The 19601-nt window shown below is 41.9% G+C and overlaps 1 protein-coding gene across 1 annotated transcript in view; it reads right to left on the reverse strand.

Annotated features, from left to right (window-relative positions):
- CLCN6 (chloride voltage-gated channel 6) overlaps nt 1-19601 on the reverse strand; it is a 1280196-nt gene that overhangs the window by 1110647 nt on the left and 149948 nt on the right. The window contains exons 7-8 of the mRNA XM_044075232.1: nt 14409-14535; nt 13496-13563 (exon numbers count right to left, since the gene is read on the reverse strand). Of these exons, the coding sequence (XP_043931167.1) occupies nt 13496-13563; nt 14409-14535 (195 nt within the window). The remainder of the gene's footprint in view (nt 1-13495; nt 13564-14408; nt 14536-19601) is intronic.

Raw genomic sequence — 19601 nt, forward strand, 5'->3', positions numbered from 1 at the left:
GGACCGATTTTTAGCAGGCCAGTGCCTACTGAACCTGGGTGGCTGCACTTGCATGAAATCATTTACAGTTTGCATAAATTTAGCTTTGTCTTCCATTTTCTTTAAAACCTCTTCTGCCTTATTACCAAACAGAGTATCATGCTGTAAAGGGGCATCCAACAATTTAGCTTTAACATGATCAGGCAGATTTTGCTCCTTGAGCCAGGCATGCCTTCTAATCACAGATCCAGTAACAGTAGTCCTACAAGAGGCCTCCAAGGAATCAAAACCACATTGCAAATTATGCTTTCCAACCTGTTCTGCTGAATGCAATAAATCCTGTAACTCTATTTTACACACAATCAGAAATCAATATAATTTTCCGTTTCAGTAAGCCCATAACATGTTGTTGATATTTAAGCATATGAAACTGGCAATTTAAAGCCCCGATTGTCAAGGTTGCAGATGTAAAAACTTTCTTACCCCATCTATCCAGCGCCCTGGAATCTCTATCAGAAGGGGTAGGATTTCTGGCAATAGAAGCCTTAACACCCTTGGGACCGTGAGAAATAGTCTCAGGATCAGCAGCTGGATTTTTGAAAATAAATGTGTGGGGGTCAGGAACCCTGTAACATCTGTCTGGCTTACTAGGAGCCGGAGGCAGGGAATCAGGAACCATGCCGAGAACACATCATCAACAATGTCTAATACAAGAGGTATAGCCAAAGGCCTGTGCTGAGGAAGAAGGAAATCCCTAAGCTTCTTTTTTGATTCAGAGAAGTCCTGACTTTCCCAGTGAAAAATGTTCCCTTAAAGTATGCAAAGTCTCTCCAAAATAATAATCTTCAGGATGAGATGCAGATAGGATGGATTCCTCTGCATCAGAATCTTCATAGGGTGGAATAGAAAATTCCTCATCAGAAGAGGAATCAGAAGAAATGAAAACCTGATCTGAAGATTCATAATCAGTGCATTGCCTAGGCCTCTTAGCAGAGGGGGGTGGGGGTGGGAACCCCTGGATCAAGGTAATTAAATCCTCAGCCATTTTGATCATCTGTTTTTCAGGCATAGGGGCCTGAGCACGTGGCTCATGCGTCAGTTTTTTAGACATAGAAGTTGTTTTTGACACTGGTTTTGTTGCTGGCGGTTTAATGTAAAAATGTTGAGGCCTAAAAACACCCTCAGAAGCCGGTGCCTGCTCAGCGGCTCCGGACCCATCCAAGGGAGAGACATCCGCGGGTTCAATACTTTGCGAATCTCGCGGCATACTGGACTCCGAATGGGTCTCGATAGAGGCCTGTGACTCAAAAGTAGCGGCATTAGGGGCTGCAAAAGCACCTCACTGAGTACCAGCGAACCGGCGACTGGCTTAGGAGAAGCTTTGTCATCGGTTTTGGACCTCGACTGTCTGTCTTTTTCCTTGCATTTTTTGTGAACTCTGGTAGTCGGATTGCTAACAGATGACATTTCAGGGTAGTTAAATCTTGAACCAAAATATTTAGAAGCAAAAATATACCGATGCTTAATAGTGCGTTGGTTAAATTTAGCACAAAATCGACAGCAAGGCACGTTGTGATCAGGGCCTAGGCAAGGAATACAGTACAAATGAAAATCCTTATGAGGTATTTGCTTCCCACAAGTAATGCAATTATTAACTTTTACTGACATCGATAAGGAGCAAGAAAAAGTTTCCCCAACGGGGTACTTGGCTTTAGCTTGAAGACTCCGGTTCTGAAACTCGAAAATGAAAATTTCAGGAGTCGGCCGACCGGCACTTGAGAACTGCTTCTGCTTCGGGCACTGCGCGGCAAGAAAGACAGATGAAAATGGCGTCGGCTGCATGTTTTATACCCCTGACAACCTGATGTCATGGAAGAGGAGGCAGCAACCGACGCAGGACCCAAGACTTTGTTATTCAGGCCAACTGAGGGCAACCTGTAGGCAGATTACCCCTAAATGTAATGACTGCAACAGTGAAACACGAAGAACATCTATAAAGCAATTAAGACAAGAAGTATCACTGTTAGAAGAGTATAGAAGAGGGAGCGCATCAACAAAAACACTTAAAAAGATAGATGCGATAAATGTAACACACAGTATGAGAAGTCACCAGGATCGATCAAACACTATTGCAAATAAAATATATCAATCAGCACAAGCAAAAAACCTTAGAAGATACAGAGATAAATATAAAGTAAAAGTACAAAATAAGCAATTCATTGATGACCCAAAAATGTTTTACAGAGAACTAGATAACAAAGCAAAAGGAATAAAAACACTACCAAATAAAGAAAAAGACACATTTTGGATAAATATCTGTGAAGATCCCTCTCTGTGGTCATGTGGGTTTCCTCCTGCATAAGACATGCAGTGGGTGGATTAAACAATCTAAATTGGCCATTTGTGAGTGTGTGTGTATGAGTGAGTGGTATGAATAAACTACCATGGAAGGGCTAGCCACCCGGTGGTGTAAACCTTGGCTCAAGATGATTCTCACTGCAAAAGTGACATCCTGACCCCATGTGCAAAACAGGAAAAGAAGCGGACGATGGATGGATCTATGAAGATCCTGTGGAACACAACAAAGATGCTGAATGGACAGAAGTATAATAAACAGTAAGAAGTTCAAAAGTACAAGATATGAAACAGGATGAAGTAATGGCCAGAGAAATTATAACAAAAATTAAGAAACGCTCCTAACTGTAAAACCTCAGGCCTGGATGCAGTACCAAACTTCTGGCTAAAAGTATTAGCATCTTTAGATGAAGATTAGCCCTGAGTAAGAACTACTTCTATGTGCATCCCATACAGACACCGACCTGGTTAACAGGAAAAATTATACTTCTCCATAAGAGTGAACCTGCAAGCTATCCTAAAAACTAGCTAGACTAAAACTTGCCTTCTGATGATGCACAAAAACAGAGTTTATAGTCATTTTGAAGAAAACTCAATCATGGCAACAGAGCAGAAGGGTAACAAAAGAAAGTCATATGTACCAAATGCTTACTTGTTGTTAGTCAATACAGAATTGTAAAAGGGGAAGAATCTATATATGGCAAGGATAGACCATAAAAAAAGCATTTGAAAGCATTAACCATCCCAAATTTGTGGAAAAAGGAGAGCAGTGACCATAAAACAGTGGAAAACCACTTTGCAGCCAAGTCATAATAAAGGACAAATTTCTATCCCAGGATAAAAATTCAAAAGGGAATATTCCAGGGCGACTCTGTCACCACTGCTTTTCTGTCTTGTCCTTAACCCATTAAGCTGTTTCCTTAACAGATTAGGTCATGGTTACAATTTGGTTCACAGAAAACAACAAAGTGTAAAGCCTTCTCATCTTTTTGTGGCTGACTTAAAACTACGTACATAGTTCATCACATGAGGAGCTGAAAGCAATACTGGAAGTGGTCGAAATTTTCTCAGATGACATAAGAATGTCATTTGCTCTTGATGAATGTGCAAAAGTAACATTTAAAGCAGGAAAGCTACAGCACCAAGAAAATATCAGTCAGGGACAGGAATGTGACAAAGCAACTTGAGCAGGAGGGAAGTGTATAAATAACTGGGAATTGATAAAGGGTCTACAATAAAACATTTAGTCTTCTAAAGTATTCTTTATTGAGTTGATACTGAAAACAGCCCTGATATCTAGGAACAAAGTCCAAGCTATAAACCAATTTGCTCTTCCTGTTCAGTTTTGGGGTGACTGACTGGCCCCAAAAGATACTAGATCAATTTAACAAGAAAACAAGAAAAATGCTTCACTCTTATCAAAGGATATATAAAAATCAGTGCATACTAAAGATTATATATTCCTTATTCTGAAGGAGGTATGGATCTCCTCGACACTGTTTACATGTATAGATCTGCAATCATAGGACTGCATACTTATCTGCTGACTTCACCAGATCCAAACATAATGAAAGTTTTGAAACATGAGGAGAACAAATCTAAGACTACTTCCCTGCTTTGTTTAGCAGAAGCATATTTGTGTCAAGCAGGAATGGAAATCAAGCCACAAGTAGACAAACGTCAAGCAGCAACTGAATGTGCCAAGAAACAAAAGTAAGAATATAAGGAGAAGGATCAGATGAGAAGGCAAGAAATGTGGAAAAGGCATAAATATAGTTGAAGTACAGAAAACTCCTGGAATAACCTAGTGTTGATCAGGATCAGCAGCGGGAATGGTTAAGGAGGAGTGAATTTAAACCAAAAGATGAAAAGTTAATACTGGTGGCTCACGATGAACACGTGGGAGAAAGAAATGCAGATTCTGTAAAACTGAAATGGAAACAAAGAAAATCTTGTTGCTGGGTGTGATATACACTAACGGTAGAAGGCCTGTATAATGAAAGACATAATAATGTAGCAAGACTGTTCCACTGGGGATTGTGCAAACATTATAATAATGAAGTAGCTGAGAAGTAGCTGAGAAGTACTGGAAACATGAGCCACAAAACATTATGGAGAATAATGAAGTTTATATCACATGGGAGCAACCATTAGCAATAGTTCAAAAATAGATGTGAGAAAACCAGACAAAGTAGTCCAGGAAAAGAAAAGAAAAGTAGAATTGATCACTATAAATGATTACAGTGTCTTGCATACACAGAGACACAAACTCACAAATTAACAGGATTTGCAGGCAAAAACTATGCAATGTGAAAGGAGGATACTCCGTTCCAACAGTAGTAGGAGCAATGGGTCTCATAAAACAGAATTTACAGTTGTATTAGATATGCTACCTTGCTGCCTCACAGCAAGAGGTTCTCCGATTCAATTCTCGGCTGGGGTGCCTTCTGTGCAGAGTCTGCATGTCCTCCCTGTGGTCACGTGGGTTTCCTCCGCGTACTCCGGTTTCCTCCCACATCCCAAAGACATGCTGTAGGTGGATTGGACACTCTAAATTGCCCCTAGGTGTGAGTGTGTGTGCCTTCTGTGGAAGGTTGGGTGCCGGGCTGGCAACTCGACACTGTACAAACTCCACTGCCAATCATGAGCGGACAGGTGATCCGTTGTTGCGACCCCTAACCGGGAAAAAGCCGAAAGAAGAAGAAGAAGAAGATTACATATGCTACCATTCATGTAACTATGTCTGAATTGCAGAAGTCAATTCTGGGCACATTGTGGGTGATGTGAAGCGCACTTTTGGCTAACATCAAAGACTGAAACAAAACTAATCACAAACTTTAATAAAACTTTGACTTAAGAATGGGGTCCATTCCCACCACAGTATTAGAAACCCAAAAGACATGGAGAAATTAAGCAAGAATTTAGAAAGAGAATAATCATTGCCTTTCAAGAAAGGATCACTGTGACTCTATGGCTACTGCTAAATGCAAGTGCAGCAATGCACAAAGAACTGATCACAATCCAATGAACTTTGACTTAGCAAATCTCACAAACAGGCTTTAACATGGGTCCTCTGAGGGTGGCAGGTCCCTTCTTACAGTCCTTAGCAGTCAATGAATGGGGACTCGAAATCTGATCAGTGAGTTTACATATTGACAAAAACCCACTCAACCATCACCAGCACAGGAGGATAAAGCCCTTACTGCAATCCAGACAACCCACTAGCAGTACAAACACAAGAGGGAAAGCAAGGGGGAGGGCGTGTGAACAGCCACTGTCAGCTCACACATCCGGGGGGGGGGGGGCAGCCTAGCATAATTGCAATACAAGCAACAGCGTTAAAAGCCTGGTGATATCCATGCTACGCAGTGATGCACTGCTTAGTTGGAGGTTGAAGACATGTAAAAGTGGGCATGTACCTACAGATGTAGCACCTAAAAAGAAATCTGTAGGGTTGACAAGGGGTGGAAGGGGGTTAAGACAATCTCCCTAGGGGTAATATAATGCTGTGTCAATGTTCACACCCTCCTTACTGACATGGGACAGGGAACAGGTAGAGCCTGGGAGAGGGAAAGGTGGGTCTGGTAGACTCTGAACAGCGAGAGCAGCTGGTGGTAGCTGATGGTCAGTTGCCCTGAGGGGGGATTATACATATGTGCGCGCATGCTCACACACACACCCACCCACCCCAAGGCTCTAAGACAGACTATCCCAGTTAACAAATGGAAGTGTGTGTGTGTGTTTGTGTATACAGATACAATCATTCCCAGACACATATCCATTGTGTGTGTGTGTGTGTGTGTGTGTGTAAAAAACACACACAAGAAAATCTGCTTACCTGTTGGATATAGCCATACAAAATTCTTCAGGAAAAGAAGTTTAAAATTATAGAAACAATGAAAAATGAATCTGCTTCTGTGGCAGCATATGTAGAGTACAGAAGTACAGAACTCCTGGACTTAAACAGAAACTAGTCTTGAATAATTTCCTCAGGCTGGAATATAACAGAATGTCAAACAGTACCAAAGTTCTGGCTCGTAAAGAGTTAATGGGGAGAGCTCCACCTGTGCTAATTTCATGGTTACTGGGTACTAGAGGTGACCTGATGATGACTAAGAAGTAGATAAGTAGGACATTTACTGAAGAAAGCACTGAATGCGCGAGAAATAAGGTAGTGGATAAAGTAAGGCAGAAATGGGTTAAAGATACACAGGCAAAAGTAGATAACTGAAGTCAGATATACGTATGTCAGTTTCTGAGTTAGTCCACTAAAACCAAACAAATTTACAACATTTGCTTGGAGCGGTCTGCAAAAAAATATTTTATATTTTCACTAAGTCGCAGAGGATGCATTCTCCGAAGACCTCAAAAACCTGTGGAAGAAAATCATTTGGTCTTGCCAGAGGTTGAATAAATGTTGCAACAATTACTAGGGTGAAGTATCTGACAAGGCTGTGATGTTCACTAAATCACTTAGGTTTCCGAGTTATGAAAAGCTTTTCAACTTGTCAAAGTTGAATAAGTGCTAGTAAACATAATAATAACAGCCACAACACATGCAGAAAAAATGTTTTGGAAGAGGAATGAAGTTTAAGAAAAGGCAGGAATTGAACTATTTGTGTAATGTTGGATTGATTATACTGTACAGAAGAAAATACGTCGTGCAAGACCAAACTACAACATTTTCCCCAAATCTTAATGCAAACAACACTATAACAAAGTTGTTAAATTTGCTGCAAATACTCCTTTCAGAACCCACCAAAGTAGATCACTAAAAAGCCTAAATTGCTTAGAACTACCACATCAACTGTTGTGTTGTGTCTTTTGGCTTATCCCGGTTAGGGGTCGCCACAGCGGAACTCTGGTCCGCTGATGTTTGGTAGTGGATTTTTACGTGCTGAGTTACCAGCCCTGACGCACAACCTTCAACAAAGGCACACCCATTCACGCATGCCTCCACACAGAAGACGCTGTAGCTGAGAACCGAACGGGACAACGTCTTGCTGTGAGACGACAACGCTACCACAGCACCACTACCGTGGGTAGGACTGTCACATCAACTATTTTTATATATATATATATATATATATATATATATATATATATATATATATATATATATATCTATATACATATACATATATCTATATACATATACATATATATATCTATATATATATATATATATATATATATATATACATATACATATACACACACACACACACACACACACACACACACACACACACACACACAGCTTCTTGCCACCTACGAACACAACTATGTTTCCAGTCTATCACTGCGATCCACTGACCAAAAACTTCCTGTCTGTCTACAAACCTATCAGATCTGCTGGGCATTATCTGTACTCGTACAGGGCTGCTAAGGCCTGGAACTCCTTACCTGTATCCTTCAGGTCAATACCCTCTCTCCCATCTTTCAAAGTCACTCAGAAAGACTTGGCCAAAATCTGTCTCTGTTCTTGCTACAAACCAGCACAAATTATATCCCTAAATGGGAACAAGTACCGTTTTCATTCCTTATACCTCCTTAACTCTTCTTTCTTCACTTACTCCCTTATTTCTATCAATTCTCCTCCCTGACTTTCTCTCTAAACATACCATAAGCCTGTCACTCACTTCATATTGCAATTCCTATTTGTATTAGACTAACTTACCTTTAATTTCTCTACAAACCGCCTAAAATTTTTCTAAATATTAAATGATTGTTCATAGTTCATAGGTAGGTTCATAGGTTTATACTAGGCTAACTGCCCTAGGGCATTTATAAGCCTAGCCCAAAGTTATGTGGCTTACGCCGCCCCTTATGTTAGAAATACTGTGCCCATTAGTTTGTTTTGCCTCTGTCCACTAGTGACACAGAGATGATTCCCGGGGTAAACCTACGATCTCCCACCCACCGGTCAAGATTTCTCTTGAACAGAGCCAGCGAGGTGCTCTGTCTCACATGGACCGGGATTTTATTCCACAGCATGGGGAGTCTTTGGGTGATAAATCTATCCCTCCAGCACGTCCTATTTATATCCATGCTAAGGTTTAAGTCTCTTGCTCTAGTGGTTTTGGTGGATTTGGTTTTGTTTGAGGTGGAGCATGTCCATTAATTCCGGGTTGGTCATGGCCTTGTATGTCAGGCACAGGTCACCTCTGAGCAGACGGTATGCAACTGAATAGAGTTGGAGTTTCTTCAGTCTGGCAGCATATGACAGGTTTTGGAGTCCCTTTATCCTTTTGGTGAGGAACTTTTGGGGTCTCTCCAATTGCTGCAGGTGTCGGGTGAGATACATCCCGAATGGGGCATTGTACTCGATCATTGGTCTGATAAGTGAAGAGTACAGGGGAACAATGACCTCACTTGATCTGGATGTGAATCCCTTCATGATCAGGTGGGCAATGTAGAAGGTCTTTCGAACCACTTTAGCAACGTGAGTGTCAAACGAGGCCACTGTCAACCTGGGTCCCCAGGTCCCTGATAACCTCTTCTGTGCTTAGTGGGTTGCCACCTATATGGTAGCTTGGGGTTACCTTGTTTTTCCCGAAGGGTATGACTATACACTTTTTACGCTTTAACTTCAGGCCATGGCTCTGGCACCAGCTATCAGTTTCCGTGAGACCCTCTGAAGGATGTCTGCGTCCGATGTACTATCCACTATGGCACCCAGTTTGCAGTCATCCGCAAACTTTGTCAGCCATAGTCCTCCTATGTTTGCCTGTACTTCTGAGAAGTAGATGCCGAACAATAGGGGGCAAGGACTGAGCCCTGTGGGACTCCACTTGTAACCGGCTTGGAGTCTGACATGGCTCCAGCAACTCTAACCCTGTGGGTTCTGTCCTTTAGCCAGTTTGCAACCCATCTTGTGACATATGGGTTTACATTTAAGCTGGTAAGTTTCTCTATAATACCCGAGTGGGGTATTGTGTCGAAAGCTTTGCAAGGTCAAGGTAGGCTGTGTGGACTGCCTTTCCTCATCAATGGCCTTGGTGACTGTTTCGAAGAAGTCGACCAAGTTCAAAAGGCAAGATCTGCCCTTGACAAAGCCAAACTGGGTTGGGTCCAAGGTCTGCAAGTCCCCTATGTCCTTGTTTATGAGTTCCATTATGATCCTCTCCATAGCTTTGCAGACCAGGCTTGTTAAGCTTATGGGGCGGTAATTACCAGGGTCCGTAGAAGCACCGCCTTTGTGGAGTGGGACCACAGTTGCCGTACGCCACTCCTTGGGCACATATCCTGTGGTGAGGCTAAGATTAAACAGCTGCCTTATGTGCGTGTTTAGTTCTTCATTAAGTTCATGTAGCACACAGCCGGGGACCCCATCCGGTCCCATTGATGCTGTATTTTTAGCTTTAGAGAGAGCAGCTTTCACCTGCGCATTTGAGATGTCTGGGAGGCTACACTCAGTTGGGATAGTTATCTCTCCTTTTGGGGGGGGGGGGTGAAGTTTGCGCTGAACCTGTCTGCCAGTATGTTGGCAATGTCTGTGGGTTCAGTGATTTTTGTATCATTTTGGACTAATTCTGAGCATACCTGGGAGTTTCCACCCAGGTTTCTGACATAGCTGAAGAAGGCCTTATGATTGTCTTTTGAATCTATGGCAATTTTTCTCTCAAAGTTGGCCTTGGATGATTTTATGAGGGATCGTAGTTTCTTGCTAGTGCTGATCAAAGATGCCTTCCCTTTTTGGGATTTTGCTCCATCATGTAATAGCTTTCTCCTCTTATTGTAAATTTTGTTTATGGCTGGGGTCCACCAGACTGGACGTTTGCCCTTGGTGGAAAGAGTCTTGGTTTTATTTGGGATTGCCTGATCCATGCAGTCCTGGAGGTGTTCATAGAAGGCATTTGTAAGGGCTTCCGCAGCTTGGGTTGTGGTTTCCATTGGCTCGGGGGCCTTGAAGGATACCACACCTGTCTTGAGTAGTGTGAAGTTTGCTTTAGAGAAGTTCTTCACTGTGTTTTTTTTTGTTTGGGGTGGGGGCGGGATGTGGATTTCTAGTGAGATTAGTTTATGATCTGATCTCACCAATGAGGGATATACTTCCGGTGTGGAGCATTTTGTCCCCATGTTCGTGATGATGAGATCTAGTATATTTTCTCCTCTTGTGGGGACGGTGACTAGTTGTTCCATGGCATTTGAATTTATGAACTCCAGGAACCTTTGGGCTAGAAAGTTTGGGCTTGAGTAATGTTCCCAGTGTATATTCGGGTAGTTGAAGTCACCCAATATGATGGTGTTTGGTGATACATTTATACCCTCCAGTGTCTTCAGGAAGGCTGTGTGGGTTTCCTGAGTTTGAGAGGGTGGCCTGTAGCATGCTACATATTGTGGAGCAGTTTTGCCTATGGTTAATTGCACCTGGATGGTTTCTGATGCTTCGTGCGTAGCCACCAACCTGGAGGTGTGGGTATCCTTGATGAATATGGATACACCCCCTCCTTTTGTGGTGTGGTCCGGGTTTTGGGGCCGGAACGCATGATATGAGATGAAACCTGATAGTGACGGGGTGCTCTCAGGAGCCTTGAACCAGGTTTCAGTCACAGCACAGACATCGATGTTCTCCATACTGAGAAGGGCCTCGAGTGCGTGCATTTTGAGATTTAGACTTCTGGCATTGAGCAGCATTACCCTTAGTTTCTTCAAGTTTTTGTTTTCTAGGGTGGTAGGTTTAGAATTTGAGCCTTGCCTAAAAAAGGCACTATGGGGGTGGCAAGAGCCTTAGCCAATATCCAGAATCCCAGGGGTGACAGGTGCAAGCCGTCCCTTGTGAAGCAGCGTGGCTTGTCGAGCATGTCATCCCAGGCAGACAGGCACTGGATCCCCTTTGAATGACACCAGAAATTAAGCCAATTGTTAAAGCTGATCATCTTGTCACTATATTGTGGCATCATTCTTGGTGAAGGAAGGATACTGCTCAGGGTCAGGGTCATACCTGCCTGGGCTACATAATCAGAGAGCTCCTCTATGTCTCTTTTTATGTAGTCCATGGAGGTACGTCTCAGGTCGTTCACACCAGCATGGACAATGACTGTGTCATACTTGTACTTGCCGTGGAGTGACCTGAGTGCTTGTGTTATGTGGCGGATTCTAGCGCCCGATAGGCAGCTTACCGTGACCCTCTCCTTGTTCAGCCTGGTGAGTGGGACATCAGTGTGTCTGACTATGGAGTCACCTATGACAAGTATGTTTGGTGTTGTATTTGGCCTTAAGGGCAGTGACTGCTTTGCACACTGATTTTGTTGTTTGTGTGGTGTATTGAGTTTGCAGTTGCTTGGGTGTCTGCTTTGGAGGCCTCTGCTGTTTAGGTAAATTTTTACTCTGAGCCTCCGAGTATGTCTTAGTGTGTTTATGTGTTTGATTCAGTGGTGTGGTTGAGTTATGTGAGACTGGTATTGTGGTGTGTGTAGTTGCCTTCTCCTCCTGCCTGGTCTTGCCAGTCCTGAGTTGAGAGAGCTCAGCCTCCAGTCTGGCTAAATAGCTGCATCTCTCACAAGTGTTAGTGTTACGTGGGAGGAGGAGAGGGTTGTCCGTGTACATGAGGCAATTGTAACATTGTCTCAGAATTCCCAGATTCACCAACTGGACAGGATAGGACGCCAGCATGTGACCCTTCGACATGCTAGAAAGAATTATGAATTGGTATGAGACAGAAAAGTAGTGGGCTTAGCAGGGAAGTGGGCACTCCTGGGGGGTTTTGCTAGTGAGAGATTTGTATAATATAGGAGTGCTTGACCTGCAAAGAGAATGCTTATAAGACAAGGGATATGCTTATAAGACAAGTGCTGAGCTTTTTGAGAAGAAAAAGCTATTTGGAACAAGTGCTGCACTTTTTAGTGAAGGTGTAAACTGTTTAGGTTCCTAACAGAGCAGTTCTAAGGAAAAAATTGAAGAACAGACTTTCTGGAGCCAGAAAGAGTTTAACCTTGTTTAACCGGCGCTGCCCGATGCTGCTCTAGTGGCAACTCCGCGCTACATCGCGCTAAAGCACGTTAAAGCGTGCTTGATAGCAGGGGCTGGAAAGAAGCAGGAATAGACCCAAAACGGACAATAAAACTACAGTTTCAAGTCAGTAACCACCTCTACGGGGGGCAGGGAAGCTGCTCAATGTTATTCACAGGTACTAGGCTATCAGCCCTAGGGCATTTATAAGCCTAGCCTGAATGTTGGCTTTCGCCTCCCTTTTAGACTAGATTCCGGAGCCTCTGTCCAGCAGGGCCAAAGAAGTGATCCCAGGAGTAAATTTACGATTACCCATCCAGTCATCACGATTTCTCCTGAAGAGGGTCAGCGAAGGGCTCTGTATAACATGGACTGGGATTCTATCCCAGAGCGAGGGAAGCCTTTGGGATATGAATCTATCCCTCCAGCATGTCCTGCTTATTGTTGTGCTAAGATTTAAATCCCTGGAGTGTGCACTTCTAATGGAATTGGTTTTCTTGAGGTGGGGCATGTCCACCAGTTCCGGGTTAGACATGGCCTTGAATGTCAGGCAGAGGTCCCCTCTGAGTATGCGGTAAGCAACTGAGTAGAGTTGGAGCTTCTTTAGTCGAGTTGCATAGGGCATCTGTTTGAGGCCCACGGTCCTCTTGGTGAGGTATTTTTGAGGTCTCTCCAGTTGTTGCAGGTGTCGGGTAAGGTACATCCCAAATGGGGCATTGTACTCAATTATGGGCCTGATGAGCAATGAGTAGAGGGACACAATGACCTCTCTTGATCTAGATGTGAACCCTTTTGTGATTAGGTGAGCTATATAACTTGTATCAATTCTTAACCAATGTTTTTACATTATGTCTAAATTTGTTATATTTATACTGCAGATGTTTTTATTTTAATTTTGAAGAATGTAAAATGATTGTTCTTAAAATGTTTTGTAATAATCTGAAGTCCCCCCACCCCAGGCCTCTGCTTAAAATGAGCTTCTACCCAGTTGGACTTTCCCAGTGCTCAAATGTCAATAAAAAATTAAATAAATAAATGTTTGTAAATGTGAACTTGTTAATATGGCTTGTTTACTTTTATGTAAATGAAAGTCTGTCTACATCACAAGTGACAATTCAATAAATGTGTTTTAAAAAAAATAAATGATAATGACAACAGCCAAAATGGACTTCACAGCTCCAGACCTATACAGGTTAGGAATACTCACCTGTGGCAGGCCAGCTCCCACAACAGCACCACTATGAATCATGGGACCTTCTTTTCCAACAAAAAGACCTAAGCAGGAAAAAAGAAGGATATCCATCAAAATCAATACACACAACACCAAATTGTGCCTGCACACCTGTACCTGCACTATGTGATGTAGATGCATTTTTCTCAAATCCGATGCTAAATGTTTCCCATAATAAGAACTACACAGCCGTCTTAAAAGGTAGTATCGATCATAGGAGGTTACTTGGCTAACTGCCCTGAGGCCCTTACAAGCCTAGCTAAGAGTTTAGCCCATGTTTAGACAAGTCTCTCTTACAGTGTTTATGAGCCATCTTAAATGTCACCATAGGAACACTATACATTTCAGAGTTCAATTGCCCGGCTACCATTAACTTTCTTTACTTCACTTATCACTGTCATCATTCATTACGCTATGCAATGTACTAAAGTTCAGTTTTCAAAACAGCTATGTTATGTATTATGGTTATACACTGAACACAACTGTTTTGCAATCTCCTGCATCAAGAGGCCCATCATAAATATAAAAAGTACATTTCATTCTTTCATTTAACTGCTCATCCTGGAAGTATATCAGATTTAATTTCATTAGTATGCAATCAAGATACAATGCTAGGCGATTATTTATACAACTTGTTAAAAGAATTTAAATTAAATCTTAAAGTATACACTATATAATATATTGTGAAGTATGAAATGGTTAAGTGAAAAAAATGTTTACATAACTTAGTGGCGCACAGTATGCAACTGAGGGTAGTGAGATTTGTAAGGTTCGATATGAGATCACAATATGCTTCACTGTACCATTCCTCGTTAAGCCACTTACTTTTTAAAGTTTATTTTGAAAACTGGTGACTACCAAACCATAATTTTAAAAGAAAATGCCTTACCTCCTGCCACACTGAAGAGCACTCCAACCGCTTTACACACTAATGTGTTTAGCCGCACTACTCCAGGTACCTTAACACCATTAAGGTAACACTTGATTTCAGGAATTCCAGATCCTGTTGCAATAGGCTGTAGAAATGAAATGACATTAGTACAATCAATGTTTTGATGTGTTACTATAAACGCTTTTAACTCAACACCCCCACCATCCTAGCAAAAATAGAATCTTGAAACACGTTTTTGGGAAAATGAAAAAAAATATGGATATCAATTACTTAAAAGATGGAGTCTCTTATGCCTTCAAGAAGTCTAAGAAGCATTTTATGCAGACTTCTCAGATTCAATAGTTGTGTGATACTTTCTTTATTTACACAGGCAAGTAACGGTCTTAGTATGCAACTACAAAAATCTAGTGTGCCCTTTGGGCTAATTATCAGCCTCTCTTATATAAACACTTTACAGACTATGGAGAGGGTACACAAACCACCCAAAAGCACAAGACAAGTCTCAAATGTTACTAAACAAGCAATAACAAAAAAGATACTTCTAATGGCAGGCAAGCTATAATTGCGGGTATGTACAAAATCTAATTTTGCTTGGATGTCCACGAAAAATCTTCTGTGTTTTCCTTTCTTTCTTTCTGCAGTTCTGCCCTGTACTATCCTCTTCCATCCATATTTCATACTCACTTTAATCCAGTTCAGGACAGGGATGCAGCTTATCCATGCAAGCAACTAGCACAGGACAAAACCCAGACTCTGATGGGATGTCAGCCCATTATAGAGCATACACATTGAAAAGCAAACTATAGACAATTTAGAGTCAACAATCTGCCAGCAAGACTTGGATAGTGAGAGGAAACTGAAGACTCCCTGAGAGAAACCCACAAAACAGGGAGGAAACAAGCAAACTCCAGAAAGAAACAACCAGATGACACTCACACAAGGGGTTCAAACACTGTGAACCAACAACACTGCTGCATCAGACTGTAGCCCTATATGTACTCCAATAAATAAAAAAGTAAATGTATTTAAGTTTCAATAACATGAATATCCAGGTTGGGAAAGCCCATTTTATTTTACTTATGTGATCACTGGGTAGGTGGCCTAGTCATACTGACCATTTTCAGACATGACCCAGGCTAATTATGTAATAATCTAAGATACTGTACAAGTAAGTACACATCACTGGAAAATCAATATGAGCTCAAGCTAAAGTGTAAATGTAATATGAGAGATGTAATACAGACAGTATTGATGTGTGTGTGACAATTTTACTAAAAAGGGCAATACCCAGATTTGCTCTGAGCAACTGCACAATGGTACCTCCTATATCAAGCCAACAGATATTGCCAATATACTGGCCGACAGATTCAGTGCCAACTTTACCCCTCTCCCCCCACCCTAAGGGACCAGTCACAATACCAGTAGCTTGCCAGGCAACCAGTATTACTGCAGCACAGGTTAAACAGCACTGTCCAAGGCCAAGAATACAGCTTCTATGGGACCTAACAATATCCCTGGCTGTGTTATACATGAACTACAGAGTGAACTGGTACCTGACCTGTGTGCACTGCTCAATCACAGCCTCACCTCAGGCTTTGTCCCTACCGAATGGCGCACTGCTACAGTCATCCCTCTCCACAAAGGAGGAGCGACTACAGACCCTGGGAACTATCGTCCCATTAGCCTGACGAGTCTGATATGCAAAGCTATGGAACGCATCATTGTGGACCTAATAAATAAGGATATAGGGAATCCCCACACTCTGGATCCCACACAATTTGGTTTTGTGAAGGGTAGATCATGTCTGCTCAACTTGGTCAACTTCTTTGATTCAGTCACCAGAGCTGTGGATGAAGGCAAGGTGGTTCATACAGCCTACCTTGACCTGGCCAAGGCCTTTCATACCACTCCCCAACTCAGGAATCATAGAAAAACTCACTAAGCTAAGCATCAACCCTTATATCACTAGGTGGGTTGCAAACAGGCTCATAGGTACCACCCATAGTGCAACAGTAGCTGACTCCAAGTCAGACTGGCAACCAGTCATGAGTAGAGTCCCACAGGATTCGGTCCTGGGTCCTGTCCTACTTGGTATCTACTTCTCTAAAGACTAGGCCAACATGAAGGGACTCTGGCTGACAAAGTTCGCAGGCGAGTGCAAGTTGGGAGCTATTATTAACTCCCCAAATGATGTTGACATCCTACAGAAAGGCCTCACTGAGACCAATGACTGGTGTCAGAACCATGGCCTTAAGCTCAATGCCAAAAAAATATGTCATCATCCCCTTTGGGAAAAACCCATTTCCCATGAATTACCACATCAGTGGTAGTCCACTAAACACAGAAGGTGATATAAGAGATCTGGGAACACATGTTGACAACAACCCCTCTTTTGACCACCACATTGCTACTGTGGTCAGAAAGTCCTTCTGCAGCACATCTCATTACTAAGGGTTCTGCATCCAGGAAGAAAGAGGTCATTGTCTCCCTCTACTCTTCCCTCATTAGGCCAATCATTGAGTACAATGCCCCATTTGGCATGTACCACACTAAACATCTGTAGCAACTGGAGAGGCCGCAAACGTACCTCACAAAGAGGATCCTAGGCCTTAAACATTTGTCCTATATGGACAGACTAAAAAAACTCCAACTATTCCATGTCTCATATTGTCTACTTAGAGGCAATCTCTGCTTGACTTACAAAGCCATGTCTGACCCAGCTCTGTTAGAAATGCTACATCTGAAGAAATCCCAATCCCTCTGCACCACACACTCCAGAGAACTCAACCTCATTACCACAATCAACAGAACATGCTGGAGGGACAGGTTCATAGCCCAGAGACTGACCATGCTATGGAAGACACTTCCCATACATGTCAAGCAGAGCACCTCACTGGCCCTCTTCAAGAGAAATCTTGATGAGTGGATGGGAAACAGAAAATTCACCCCAAGGATCACTCCAGTGGCTCTACTCGACAGAGGCACTGGGAACTATGGTCGGATGGCATAATGCCAGGGTAATCCTATGGGCTAGGCTTGCAAAGGCTCCACGGCCATTAGCCTAGTACACACCTATGAACCTATAAGACAAATGCTATATATACACTTACAAAATTTACAGTAGAAGAAATTTTAACTGAAGTTCAGTCATTATCAGTGAGGACCTTGGGATAAAATCTCTACACTTAGCATAAATATATAAACGTATGGACACTTGTGCACATACACATATATAGTCACTAGCGCAACAAGTAGCACACTCACTTTTGGTGCAGAGACTGAGTTCTACTCCCATACCAGGTAGATCAACTACTGACCCTGCAATGCAGCATAAAGGGGGGGGGGGGTGCTTCCTTCGGATGGGATGTTAAACCAAACACCCATCTGCTTGAGTTGGTGGCAGCTGAGGTGGATAAAAAACATCACACGGTACCTATCAAAAACAGTAGGGCAACCTTGGGTTTCCCCTGAAAAGAGGCCACGAACCTAGTAAGCAAAGAATAAATAAAAATAAATACATACATAGATATTTATGAACATGTATGTAGTGTGCATAGCTCTCTCTCTCTTGGTTGCTTGACTGTTGCTTTGGTCAACAGCAAAGTGCAGGGATGTTTGTTCAATTGTCCGAAGGGACATTTTGTTGGAGGTTTGTTTTATGGAAACAAATAAGTGGGATGTTTACTAGGTGTGTGTGAAAGTGCATGAGTAATGATTAGAGTAAGGGTTAGGGAAGGGGACTGATTAAGAGTGTGTGCGAATGTCAATCTTTAGGGTTAGCGATGCCAAGCTGTCTTTCTTGGTGGTGGTGTCATAGGAAGGGCTTTAAGTGAAGATGTACATTACGGTTAGAGTTAAGGTTAGCATATATTGCTAAGGTGGAATACAGGGCAAAGCTGCTGAAGTTACATTCTATTTTGAGTAGGATGCCAAATTACACTGATAAGTAGGTAGCAGATCATGAAATAGATGAAAATAATTAACATAAGGTACTGTGCTTATGGGTATTCGGGGTTGGAAGGCAGAGAAAGCCAGCATCAAACAGAAAGAAAATGGCTGGTAGAATATAACCTAAGCACCTTATATTACATTTTGCACTGTCAATGGCTCAACACATGGCACATTCACCTTTGATGCTGGAAGACCAGGTGGCTGTGGATTCTCTTCCCTCTCCAGGAGAGTGGACTGATGACAGTTCAGTGCAGTGCAGCATTACTGGGTGTAACACTCCTGAGTGTGTCACGCTTCAGATAAGGTGTTAAACTGTGGTCTCAGCTGCTTGAGATGGTAACTCTGCTGGATAAAAAAGATCCTAAGACACCTACAGAAAAGAGTAAGGCATGTCCCCCAATGCCCTCGCTAAACTTCTCCTAGTAGTACAAATACCATCTTGGGTTTCCCCTTAAAAGAAGTTACTGCCCTATGGGACTAACCCAGTCAAAAAAGAACAAATAAAATTAAAAAAATATATATTTGAAAATGGAACAACATAGGTTGTTATATTTATGGGTAGTTGAGAACAGTTCAGTGTTGGAGCAAATATATAAATTAAATTGATGAAAGGAAACAAAAGAGGAGGAACAACTTTATTTGGTGAGTAGATGGGATTTGCATACAAGATGGGATAAGATCAAACAAAAAAGTTAAGAATTAAATAAAATGGGTTAAACTTTGTGGAGATTCCGAAACACCACTTCACACAGAATATTTTTATGAACTTTACTTACTCATCGCATTGTTAAGTTGCGACATGAGCATAAACATATTAATAGCGACAAAAGATTACACTACCACTTTCCACTACTGTATACATGTATTTTACATGTCCATCATAGCTCTATTCTTTTATTCTTGTGCAGTGGAATATATACTTGTACACCTTTCATTTCCTACCAACCTATTTATTTTATGTTATCTATTCGAGCAGAGTTTTGTATTTATTGTTCCTAAATGCACCATACATTTTTATGAAAATTACTCCCTCTATCTTTTAATGATCTCAGCATTAGATCTTTTATTTCATTTACAATTTCAGTACTAAATATTTATAGCTGGTTTAATATTCAATTTCCAGTTTCATGTAATTGCTTTTATTTTGCTGCTAATAATATTAACCTTAATAAGGCCTTACTATATCTTGACAATTGTAAACATAAGCATCGAGTCAATAAAATAATCTCCTTAGTTAAT

The sequence above is a fragment of the Protopterus annectens genome, chromosome 1.part1, assembly GCF_019279795.1.
Source record: "Protopterus annectens isolate FY-2018-M chromosome 1.part1, PAN1.0, whole genome shotgun sequence".
In the NCBI taxonomy this organism is placed as follows: Eukaryota; Metazoa; Chordata; order Ceratodontiformes; family Protopteridae; genus Protopterus; species Protopterus annectens.